At 37.5% G+C, this 13,710-nt stretch overlaps 1 protein-coding gene across 5 annotated transcripts in view; it reads left to right on the top strand.

Annotated features, from left to right (window-relative positions):
* Window positions 1-13,710, top strand: part of COL4A5 (collagen type IV alpha 5 chain) — a 328,420-nt gene that overhangs the window by 241,175 nt on the left and 73,535 nt on the right. For all 5 annotated transcript variants that reach the window (XM_036305697.1, XM_036305696.1, XM_036305695.1 and 2 more), the window contains exon 30: window positions 9,100-9,213. In XM_036305697.1, the coding sequence (XP_036161590.1) occupies window positions 9,100-9,213 (114 nt within the window). The remainder of the gene's footprint in view (window positions 1-9,099; window positions 9,214-13,710) is intronic.

Raw genomic sequence — 13,710 nt, 5'->3', positions numbered from 1 at the left:
TAAGTATGTTGACAAACTCTTGGATTTTTGCCAACCTGATGGAATAAGTAGGTATCTCAGTATAGTCTTGTAAACATTGTATTGAGAAAATTTTAAACAGAAAAAAAATTAACTGTACAATGAAAACTTATATGTCCACCACCTAGATTCTACAACTAACATTTATCTCTTCGACGTTTTATTTTTTAAATTTCTATATATAATGTAGGAAGTATTTTACAGTGACTACTGTATAGCCATCATTGATATTATATTGTCAACATTTTACTATACATGACTTATCACATATCTATCCATTGCTTTCTCCATTCACTGACTTATTTTTTTTATACATATCTGTTTTTTTTTGGGGGGGGCTTTCTTTTTTTTTTCCTTTATTGATTAAGGTATTACATATGTGTCCTTATCCCTCCATTGCCCCCTGACACCCCCCCCCCTCACTCATGCCCTCACCACCCTGGTGTCTGTGTCCTTTGGTTAGGCTTATATGCATGCATACAAGTCTTTTGGTTGATCTCTCCCCGCTACCTCCACCCTCCCCAACCTTCCCTCTGAGGTTTGATGGTCTGATCGATGCTTCTCTGACTCTGGATCTGTTTTTGTTCATCAGTTTATGTTGTTCATTATATTCCACAAATGAGTGAGATCATGTGATATTCATCTGTCTCTGACTGGCTGATTTCACTTAGCATAATGATCTCCAGTTCTATCCATGCTGTTGCAAATGGTTAGAATTCCTTCTTTTTTACAACAGTGTAGTATTCCATTGTGTAGATGTACCACAGGTTTTTAATCCACTCATCTGCTGATGGGCACTTAGGCTGTTTCCAAATCTTAGCTATGGTAAATTGTGCTGCTATGAACATAGTGGTGCATATATCCTTTCGGATTGGTGTTTCTAGTTTGTTGGGATAGGTGCAGGCACTATGGAGAACAGTATGGAGTTCCCTCAAAAAACTAAAAATGGAATTTCCATTTGATGCATTTCAATATAAATTGAAACAGCCATATACTTCTTCCTAATTACTTTAACATGCATATCATAACTACAATTGTATGGTTGTTCTTTTTTAATATAAATTTCATATTAAATGAGATGCACAAATCCTAAGGGTATATTTGCTTGATTTTGACAAACACTTGTGTAACCAAATTTTTACCAAGTTATAATCCCATAAATTTCCCTTATGTCCTTTTCTAGGTCCCCACCCCGACACTGACAACTATATTATAATGACTTTTATCATATAAATTAATTCTACCTCTTCTAGAACTCCATATGGAGTCATACAGTATGTATTTTCTTTGCAAGGATTTTTTTTCACACAGAATATTGTTTTTGAGATCCATTCATGTTATTGTGTTTATCAGTAGTTCTTTATTTTTATTATTATGTCTTTTATTTATAAATATACTGATGTTTATTCATTCTATGTTGATGGCCACAGGACTGTGTTGTTTTTTACTATTATGAGTAAAGCTGTTAAGACTAATCTTTTAAAAGTATTTTTATGGATATGTGCTTTCATTTTGCTTGGGCAAATTTCTGAGAATAGAATTATTGAATCATAAGATAGGTGTATGTTAGTTGTATAAGAAACTACTGGAGATTTTTTCAAAATGTTGTACCTTTTTAAACTCACACCAATATTGTATGCAAGTTTCAATTGTTCCACATTCTCTCCAACATTTGGTGTTATAATTCTTTTCATTTTTGAATTTTGGTGGGTGTGTTGGTAATATATTTTGGTTTAGCTTGCTTTTCCCTAATGACTAAAGATGTTGAGCTCTTTTAAATATACTGATTGATAATATGCAGATTCAAATATATTTCCCTTTTTAAAATATGAGTTGTTTTCTTTGTATTAAGCTGTAAGTTATTTTTATATATCTTGCATACTGGTCTTTTGTCATACTAGTTTATGAGTATTTTATCCCTATCTGGCTTGCCTATTCATTTTCTTTTTTGGAAAAATTTTAGAAGAGTTTATTGAGCCAATCTGATGATATACGCCAGAGAATAAGCTCTCAAATGTTCCTGCCTATTCATTTTCCTACAAGTATACTAGAAGCCCGTTCCATGAAGATTCCCGCAATAGGCCTTCCTTCCCCTGGCTGCTGCCACTGGTTTTCCTCCAGCACCCGGGGCCCAGGCCTTTGGTCTGGCTTGACTTCTCCCCTCCAGCCTCAACGAGGCTTTGCTTCTTGGCCACAGCGAGGCTTGCAAGCCTCTTCAGTCTTCAGTCTTCAGATTTCAGTCTTCAATCAGGGTGGAGCCTTCAGTCTTTGCTCCGAACCTGCGTATGCAAATTAACTGCCATCTTTGTTGGGTTAATTTGCATAGTGACTCTGATTGGCTGGTGAGCGTAGCAGAATGACACCAATTTGCATGTTTCTCTTTTATTAGTGTAGATTTTGATAATCAAAATAATTATTTTACTGATGTTTCATTTATCAGTTTTTTCTTATATGATAATTATTTACTATGTATTATCTAAGAAAACTTTCCCTTTCTCAAAGTTGCAAGGATATTATATATTTTAGTTTGTAAGTTTTATAGTTTTAACTTTATGTTTTGATTATCAACCATCTCAAATAATTTTTATTTAGTATCATTTGCTTAAAAGAACTCCTTCCCAATTAGAGTACTTTGGTATCAATGTCAAAGATCAAATGACTATATATGAGTTGGGTCTATTTCTGTGCTGTCAATTCTACTTAACTATTTTATTTTCCTTAAGTCAATATCAACATTTATATTACAATGGCTTTACAGTAAGACTGAATGCCAGGTAATGCAAGTCCTCCATTTGGTTCTTCTTTTTTTTTTTTTTAATTTCTTTGGATATACTAGGTCCTTTGCTTTTAATCTTAGGGTAGTTTAATTTTTTATTTCCATTTTATGAGTAAAATTGACCATCTTTTCATGTGTTTAAAGGACATATTTTTTTTCTGATAAACTGCTCATGTCCTTTGCTCATTTCTCTATTGGTTTCTTATACCCTCTTGATTTTGATCCACCTAATTATGTATAGGAATAGAATTGGCCTAGCTGTTGTGGCAATTGTTTATTCCTTTCTGGTTTATAAGGAATTGGACTCTACTGGCTAATATTTTGGCTCCCAGAGAATAATCCGTACAGCTTAATGCTTCTGAAACATTTTGGATTGATTCCCAATAAAACAATAAGACAACATCACCCAATTTAACCATGGTAGATTCTTCCCTCCAAAGCCTCAAACTACCTCAGTACAAATTATCCTTAGATAAGAGCTCTGTCTGCTAGCAAACAATTCAGGTTAGCTATAAATGATAAGATTCAAAGTTATAGGTAATGTTTCCCACCAATTACTTCCCCTCAGCTTAGACCTGTGACCATAAAAATTATAAATTCAGACATTCCAATCAATAAGCTATGTAGCAAGCAGTCTCTATGAAAATTACTCATCCACTGTATTTTGTTTATAAAAATGTCCTTGAGACAGGGGTTGGGAAGAAATAGGTTGAGGCCTATTTTAAACAACTTCTTAACAGCATTTGACTGATCTTGGAAAAGAAGTATAGGACCCTCATATCCTAATAGGAACCATTCTCAAATATTAAACCCCAGTATAATTCCTAAGGTTCTAGAAGAAAAAAGAATTTGGCATTTTCTGCCATGTATTGCCTTCATCCTCAAACATTTATTATATTCCTATTCTGTGCCAAGTACTACTTGAATCACTAGAAACACAAAGGCATAGACTCTGCTCTCAAATCTCAGAGACTGCTTTCTATTGTAATCAAATTGAAATGGCATTACTATGAGAGTGGTTATTTCAATAATAACTTTTATGAATATGTATCACTAGTGTTTTAGATCAATATACAACAGCCAAACCTCATCAAGCATATAATAATAAAAGTTCACCTACCAGGCACATGTTATACCAGTGGCTGGCTATTAGAACTTAGTAACTAAACTATAGGAGAGATTTAGGCATGGCTTTTAAAGTGACATAGTGATCAATAATTAATTAATTAGACTAATCCCCATAAAGAAAGAACTACATGAGAAAGACAATGTGCTTAAGATGAAACATTAGAATCAGATTAAACAAAAAAGAACAAATATGACTTTGGAAGAATTCCGTTTGTTTTATTTTTAAATTAAATTTATTGGGGTGACATTGGTTGACATGATCATATATGTTGCAGGTGTGGATTTCTATATCACACTGTGTACCCACAACCCAAATTCAAATATTCTCCTATAACCATATATTAAGACTCTCTTCTCCCCCCACCCCCTTCCCTCTAGAAACCACCACACTGCTGTTTGTGTTCACAAGTTTCAGTTTTATATCCCACATGTGAGTGAAATCACATGGTTCTTAGCTTTTTCAGATGGACTTATTTCACTTAGCATAATATTCTCAGGTTCATCCATGTTGTTGCAAATGGCAGTATTTCATTCTTTTTATGGCTGAGTAGTACTCCATTGTGTATATGTACCACATCTTCTTTATCCGGTCCTCTATCACAGGACACTGGTTGTTTCAATGTGTTGGCCTCCATGATTAATGCTGCAATGAACATATGGGGTGCATATATCTTTGCAAATACATAATGTTGAGGGTTTTTATTTGTATACTAGGGGCCTGGTGCATGAAATTTGTGCAGGGGAGGGTGTCCCTCAGCCCAGCCTGAACCCTCTCCAACCTGGGGTGCAGTGGGATCCAGCCTAAATGGGAAGTTGGACATCCCTCTCACAATCCAGGACTGCTGGCTACCAACCACTTGCCTGCCTGCCTGCCTGATCACCCCTGACTATTCCCCTGCCAGCCTGATCAATGCCTAACTGCTCCCCTGCCAGCCCAATTGCCCCTAACTGCCCTCCTCTGCCAGCCTGGTCACTCCTAACAACCCTCCCTTGCTGGCTTGGTTGCCCACAACTGCCATCCCCTGCTGGCCATCATGTGTCGACATGGGGGTGGCCTTCTTTGACCACATGGGGGCAGCCATCTTGTGTGTTGGAGTGATGGTCAATTTGCATATTACCTCTTTATTATATAGGCTACCCAGGAGAGAGATTGCAGGGTCATAAGGTAGCTCTAGTCTTAATTTTTTGAGGATTCACCAGACTGCTTTCCATAGTGGTTTTACCAGTCTACAGTTTGGTTTATAAATTACTTTTGTTCAGGTCCTCATCTAAGGTGCCTCAGTAGGTTTCATTAAGGAAGTGAAATTTGAACTGAATCTTTAATGAAGGATGTTCCAAGTAGCCGGAATAATGTACAAAAGTATCATTGTGAAAAATAGAATGATGTGTTTGGAAATATTGAAAGAAATAAAATATACCTTGAAAAATCTATAACATATCTAGAAATCAATAAAAATGTGCCTAATGTATTTGAGGGAATAAATAAAACTCTATAAGAAACATGAAAAAGGGTAAAATTAATTCAATGATAAATTATATGTATGGAGAAAAAGACTCAATGATGTCAACTCTGCCCAAGTTTGTCCATAAATATAATGTATTTTCAATGAAAATTAAAGTAGGAATATTTTGGAAGCACTTGGCATATCAGATTCTAAAACTTAATGATTATCAAACATATAATAAAACATATTACAAAATCATTGTAATTATAACATTGTGAACCAGTGCTGGAACAGACAAGTAGTAAATCAGTATATAATAGAGTTCAGAAACATACTCATGTATACACAGAAACTTGGTCTTTAACAGAAATTGCATTATTATTCAATGGGGAAGGAGTAGATTTTTTAAAAGTTGGTAATTGAGTAAGTGGTCGCTACTAAATAAATCCCAATACACAATATATAAATAGAAATTAAAGTAGTAAATATTAAAAGCATTTTTTTTATATTATGAGAAACTGGAAGATCAGGAGAGATAGATCTTTGTGGCACCTTAAGATTATACAATTTTGGCAGCTCTCTTTTTAGAAATATGTTTTTATTGACTTTATTTTTTTAAATTTATTTTATTGATTTTTTACAGAGAGGAAGGGAGAGGGATAGAGAGTTAGAAACATCTATGAGAGAGAAACATTGATCAGCTGCCTTCTGCACACTCCTTACTGGGGATGTGACCACAACCAAGGTACATGCCCTTGACCGGAATCGAACCTGAAACTCTTGAGTCTGCAGGCTTATGCTCTATCCACTGAGCCAAACTGGTCAGGGTTTTATTGACTTTTGAAAGAGATGAAGGGAAAGAGAGAGAAACATAAATGTGGGAGAGAAAAGTTAATCAGTTGCTTCCAGTACACACCCTGAGTGGGGACTGAACCTGCAACTTGGGCATGTGCCCTGACCAGGAATCGAACCTGCGGCTTATTGGTGCATAGGGCAATGCTCAATCAACCCAACCGAGACACGCCAGCCATGGCTCGCATCTCTCTTTAGTAAAGGGGATATAAAATTACAGATAGAAAATTGAGATACTGTAATGCCCAATATCAGGTGGCCTTCAATCCAAATAGACTTTTTGTGCTCATTCAACTACCATGAGCCATACTTGGCATTGCCTTCATGTAGAAGGATACAAGGATAGGATCTACAGTGTTGTAGCAGGGCAATGAAAGGAGTTTCTCTTCAGCATAACTCCTCAACATTAACATTTATAGAACATTCCATCCAACAAGAGCAGAAAACACATTCTTTTTTAATGCACACAGAAAATTCACCATGATAGACCATAATCTGGGCCATTAAACAAACTTTGGCAAATTAAAAGTATTGAAATCATAGAGTAGATTCTCTTACCATTAACAGATTTAGCAAGAAATCAGTAATAGAAAGCTATCTGTAAAAATCTTGACATATTTAGAAAATAATAAAAATAATTTTAAATAATTCATTGATCAGAAGGAAAGTATTTTGAATTGAATTAAAATGAAAAAAATATCAAAATTTATAGAATGCAGATCAAGAAGTGATTAAAAGAAAATTCATATGTGAAAAAATTATTAGAGAAAAGAATAATCTCAAAAAAGTATCTAACTTTTTCCCTTAAGAAATTAGAAAAGAAAAACAAAATAGAGAAGACAAGCAGAAGATAGAGCAAAAAAAACTATAAGTACAGATATCAGTGGAATTAAAAACTGAAAAACAATAGAAAAATTATATGAGACCAAATGAAGTTCTTTGAAAAGATCAATAAGATGGATACACCTCTATCCAGGCCTATCAAGAAAAAAGAGAAGAGACATATTACTAATCCTATCTAATAAAAGAGAAATATAGTAACTAGCCGTACCTCCACTACCCTTCCCATTGGCTAATCAGGGTGATATGCAAATTAACTGCCAGCCAAGATGGCGGCTGGCAGCCAGGCAGCTTGAAGCGAACATGAGGCTTGCTTGCTTCAGTGACAGAGGACTGCAACGTTCCCCGCCTGCCTTGCCGGCCTCTGAGCTTGCAGTTTGAAACATTGTTACAAATATAGAAGCTAAACAAAACCCCAGAAACCTGCTTTCAGCCTGCCGGGATCTCAGAGCTGGAGTTGATACAGTGTTTCGATTATAGAACCCAAACAAACCAGATACCTGCTTTCAGCAGCGGAGGCCTAAGAGCTGGAGCCAAGCCACAGAGCTAAAGCTGGCCCAGAATTAAAAAAAAAGAAAAAAAGGAGCAGTTGGGAGCTTCAGTCACCCGCCAGCCTGAAAACAGCCCTCAGCCCCTCACCCAGACTGGCTAGGCACCCCAGTGGGGACCCCCAACCTAAAGGGTGTGTGACCAGCTGCAAACAGCCATCATCCCCTCATCCAGACTGGCCAGGCATCCCAGTGGGGACCCCCACCCTGATCCAGGACACCCTTCAGGGCAAACCAGTCGGCCCCCACCCGTGCACCAGGCCTCTATCCTATATAGTAAAAGGATAATATGCCTCCCAGCACCAGCATCAGTGGAGCGTGAGGCCTCCCGGCACCAGGATCAGCATGACAGGGGCAGCACCCAAACCCCCTGATCGCCCTGTGGCCCTGTGTGTGACAGGGGGTGGGGCCACAACCTCCCTATCCACCCTGCTCTGTGTGTGACAGGGTGCGGTGCCCCAACCCCCTGATCGGCCCTGCTCTGTGTGTGACAGGGTGTGGCGCCCCAACCCCCTGATCGGCCCTGCTCTGTGCGTGATAGGGGGTGGCGCCACAACCTGCCCATCGACCCTGCCTTGAGTGTGACAGGGGGCGGTGCCCCAACCCCCCAATCGGCCCTACCCTGAGCGTGACTGAGGGTGGCATCGCAACCTCCCAATCCGCCCTGCTCTGTGCATGACAGGGGGTGGCACCCCAACTCCCCAGTCAGGCCTGCTCTGAGCCTGACCAGGGGCTGCACCTAGGGATTGGGCCTGCCCTCTGCCACCCGGGAGCAGGCCTAAGTCAGCAGGTCATTATCTCCTGAGGGGTCCCAGACTGCGAGAGGGCACAGGCCAGGCTGAGGGACCCCTCCTCCCCCTGAGTGCACAAATTTTTGTGCACCGGGCCTCTAGTTTTAGGAATGAAAGACAGAACATTATTACAGACCTTACAGAAATTAAAGCAGTAACAAGGCAGTATGACAAAACAACTGCACACCCAGAAATTTGACAACTTAGATGAAGTGGATGAATTTCTTGAAAAGTACAAATTACTGAAGCTCACTGAAGAATAAATAAGAATTCAGATATTTATTAAAGAAATTGAATTTGTAGTTAAAATTATCCCAACAAAGAAAACTGCAGGTTCACTTGGCATCACTGATAATATTCTAGCAAACATTTAAAGAAGCAATAACACCAGTTACACACTATTTCTTTCCCAAAATAGAAGTGAATGGGTTGCTTCCCAATCATTGTATGAGGCCAGCATTACCCTAATATCAAAACCAGGCAAAGGGAAAAAACGCTATAGGCCAATGTCCCACATGAACATAGATGTAAAAATCCTCAAGAAAATATTAGCAAAGAAAATCCAACAATATACTTTCACAATTTTATTTTTTACCAAGTTGCAAAGTCAATTTTAATAGAAAAATAAGTATTTTCAATAAAGGGCACTAAATTAGTTGGGCAACTAATATGCAAAATAAAATTATATTTATTTCTTAAAGGTGACGTTGGACCAAATGGACAACCTGGGCCAATGGGACCTCCTGGGCTACCAGGAATAGGTGTTCAGGGACCACCAGGGCCACCAGGGATTCCTGGACCAATAGGCCAACCTGGTAAGATTGAAGTAAATGTATATTTTGTAGTAGCACTGATTGTATAGATGTTTAGCTCTTCAAAATGTGTAACCTATGTAACAGTCTTTCTGATAGAGATTCGTGAGGTAACATGTCTACTTATATAATTAATTAATCCATGATATTTTCCTCCCTGTTTATTTAAATTTGATCTATTAACTATAATGCTATTTTATAATTGCATATATTGTCACAGCATATTATTGTTGGGCTAGTTGGAGTCTTGGAATCACACACCTAAGGACGTCTAGTGCTGATTTTTCAGACCTGAGTAGCTAGATGTACCATATTAATAGACCTTGTTCTGTGGAACCTCTTTAACATTTCTTAACACATGACTAAAGTTAACACTCTGCTAAAATATTTTTTTGGCATTCTCATTCTTTTTTAATAAAATAAGTTGAATTTTCTTGTCTTGTGTCCATAAATGATCAATCACTTTACAATTGATAAGCACTCTAAACTATTTTTTAAAAATCCTCAACTGAGGATATGTTTTTATTGATTTTTAGAGAGTGTGGAAGAGAGAGATAAACACCAATGTAAGAGAAAAACATCACTAGGCTGCCTCCCATATACGTCCTGAAGGGGGATTGAACCTGCAACCTAGGTATGTGCCCTGACTGAGAATCAAACCCACACACTTTTTGTTGTATGGACAATGCTCCAACCAACTGAGCCACCCAGCCAGGGCTAAACTCTTTTTATATAGATATGCAAAAAAGCTTATGTCAGCTTGTAACCTACTGGAGAAACATTTGTGTGAGAATTTACAATGCATAAGCACTCTAAACTTACTTGAATTTGTGGATTCTGAGCTATCTGGTGATGTGAATTCTTTTTATCTTAATCTAGGTAGGCACAGTCTTGGTTACTCTTGAGCCAAAATTATGTTATTGTAAAACACTGTAATAATTCATAAAATTAAAACAAATACGGAACATTCAATCATTACTTAATTCGTTTGAACACTTCAGATGACAAACACACAGTTCAGATGTACAGATATTGACTTTGAACAAAGGAAATATATTTTCTGACCTTAAATGGCAGTAATTATTTTGTTAGCTATCATGTTAAAAATCTAGAAATACCAATAACAATATAAAAATCCTGGAAAGTTAAGATTACTTTTGTTTATGTCCAGTTTAAAAATTTTATTTTATGGCACATTGTACCTTTCATATGGCCCCTAACATGTCACTACTCCAACCGCAGCACCAAGGCGGGGCTTGGGGTGGCTGGGTGCTGGCTCCCCTGTGGGCTGTGTATCTGCTACTCTGACCCCAGCAGCCCCAGCGCCTCCGGGGCCATGGGGCTTGGGGTTGCTGGTGCCAGGCCCCCTGCAGGCTGTGTCTCTGCACCTCCGGCCCAGTGGCCCCAGCGGCCCCAGCGCCCCCACAGCTGTGGGGCTTGGAGCTGCTGGGTACTGGGCCTCCTTGAAGGCTTGTGTCTCTGCTCTTCCAATCCGAGCGCCAAGGCGGGGCTTGGGGCTGTTGGGTGCTGGCCCTGCTGTGGGCTGTGTCTCTGCTTCTCCATCCAGGTGGCAGTGCTGACCAAGCAGGCCCAGAGGCCCTCCACCAGCAGGTTGGGGCAGAACGCCTGCGTGGTCACCAGGCTTCGCTCCACCAGGCCCAGGGCCATCAGGCTTCGCTCTGCCACTTGGAGCCTATGTATGCAAATTAACCGCCATCTTTGTTAGGTTAATTTGCATACTTTCCTGATTGGCTGGTTAGTGTAGTGAAGGTAGGGTCAATTTACATGTTTGTCTATTATTAGGTAAGATGCTTATGTTTTCATCTTCTAATAGAAAACTTAATGGAAAGTGTTTTGTATTGTCATCTCTCCAGAGTAAAATGTTCCCATAATGCTTTTCAGACTTTTATTTTTACTTGTTTTCTGAGATTATTTAATTTTTACTACTTGTCATTCTCTTTTTCAAGGCAAGCTCTACAGTTTAATATGTGTTTATAAATAAAGGACCTGTTGAATATCAGTTCCTCATTTGACAGCAGTTAAATGAAGAAAAAAATGCCAAGGGACAAAAAACAAAGTGCTTTTTCATTCCATGCAGAAATAGAAGTTTTGGATTCTTATTACTTGAGTTGGCCATTAGCTAGGAGATTACTGCTTTAATGAATCTTTCTAGAGGTCACTTAAATATACTCAGTTCCAAGTCCACAATTTGCTATAATGCTTGTCTAGTCTTGGGGAAAAATTACGTAGCTTAATGGCTCAAGTTCATCATGACTAATGTGAATCAAATAAATAAAGATTAATGTCATTTTCATAGATGAAGGAGAGTACATTACAGTTTTTAAATGCTAGTGGCTATAAAACCCCTGGGTTTTGTGGTGTGTGTGTGTGTGTGTGTGTGTGTGTGTGTGTAAACTTCTCACAGATAATTCATGTTTTTGAAATTTTCCTTTTTTTCCATTAACTGGTTCCATTTACCTACCAATAAATTTAGAGTACTTATACAGCTCTAATGTACTTGACCTCCGTAGATATATCCATATAATTCCAATTATTGTATAAGGAGATTCAGCAGAGCTTTTGAATTTATCTGACTTTCTTCATCCTGATTATACTAGAACTACTATTCATGGCCGTATTCATAGGACAAATCAATGTTGTTAAAAGTACAGCATAGTATTTTTAATACAATAAATAATAACAATAAATAAAGAAACCTTGCCTTGTACATGTAGTCATCCACTAATAATTATTGAGTTCTCTGTCCCTAACCTGTTAAGGTATAAAATCAAATTAATTTTTAAATTCTAACTCACCTTAAATTCCAAAATGATTATTCAAAGCAATAAAAGATCAAAGATAAGCAAAAGTGTAAAGCTGATCAACTTCAAAGAGTATTTATTACTTTTTGTGAATGTAAATATTTTATTGTGTCTCTTGGCAAATACCTTTGATTTATAGAATATGCTATATGAATATCTGACCTAATATCTAAAATAAATTTCTTTACCCATTGCTAATATATGATAATAGCAAATCACTATCTAATAACTTATATTTGTAAACATTTTTATTCTAATCTTTATATGATTAGCTTTGTTTCCTAACTCAATGAATCTTTTGCAACTTGCTTCTTCTTTGGTTGCTCATCTTCTTTGGTTTCTGCTGAACTGTAACACTCTACCTCTTGAACTTCAGGTCTACTGGATACTGGAGTTTTTTCTCAAAAGCCCTACCTTAAAACAAAAGCTTTAAACATAAATATCAAACAAGATTTCTCCAGATTTAAGTCTTTGGTTTCTTATAATTATTTTGTAGAAATGTTCTCTTGGAACATATTTCAAAGGGCAAATAGATATCTTGAAAACTCAGCTATTAAAATTTTGGGGGGTTATCATATAACAGCAAACAATGATCCATATAGTGCTATAATGGTGCTTATTATTAGGTATCTCATCATACTTCACAAATGTAATAATATAAAATATCTCTCCCTGTTATAGTATTATACTATAAAATGGCAGCATTAGAACCATCACCAATGTGCAAATTAAAAGGAATTCTCTGATCTTCAAATTGAATTTTATTAGTTTAAGGACATACTGGTATATGACATTAAACAGATATTAAAATTCCAGCATCTTGATCTCTTGTAAAAATAATTATATATGAATCTCCAACAATAAAATTATATCTTACTGTTAAAGGGACACTTGGAATGGTCACCTGCTCAGCCCTTAGCTTCCAGTCAGTTATGGCATATCCCCATTTAACAGACAAGGACCAACATTGTCAAATGACTAAGTCACATAGCTGATAGGTATTGGAGTGGGAACCCACACCATATTTGTAGTGTAATATTTTTCCTTTAACATATTCTTTTTAACTACGTTGGTGTTTTTTTTTGTTGTTGTTTTTTGGTGGTTTTTTTTGTTTGTTTGTTTTTGGGTTTTTTTGTAGCACCATCTTCCCGAAAGTTACTAAGGCTATATATTTTTTAGTGTCATATATTTTTTTTTGTAAAATTCTGGCTGGAATACTGAGAAACAAAACAACAACAAAAAGAAAAATAATTATTAAAACAGCATATACAAAGCCAAAATAAAGTCAAAGGGTGTGTGTAACTGACTTACTCAGTAATCACTTTTATGGATTATAGAAATACTAGTGGCCCAGTGCATGAAACTTGTGCACATTGAAAGGGGATTGATTAGAGGAAATATTTTAATATTGCTATTTGCCCTTTTTCTATAATAGAAATGTCAGAGATAAAAGAAAATTAGTAAAATGTATATGAAAATCTTCCTCCTGTCAGAGTCTGGAGTGCACCACAGGACCCAGAGTCAAGTCCCGCCCACCCACGTGCACCTCAAAATCGCACAAGACCCAGACCCAGCCGGCCCCACCCCCATTGGGCTAGATCCAGACCTGGTTGGTCCCACCCCTGTCAAGCCCTGCCAGGCGAGGTCACAGCCTCAGGTCCCCGGGCCTGGCGCCCGG

The sequence above is a fragment of the Myotis myotis genome, unplaced genomic scaffold, assembly GCF_014108235.1.
Source record: "Myotis myotis isolate mMyoMyo1 unplaced genomic scaffold, mMyoMyo1.p scaffold_m19_p_4, whole genome shotgun sequence".
In the NCBI taxonomy this organism is placed as follows: Eukaryota; Metazoa; Chordata; class Mammalia; order Chiroptera; family Vespertilionidae; genus Myotis; species Myotis myotis.
This window is presented reverse-complemented; position numbering and strand designations above follow the sequence as displayed.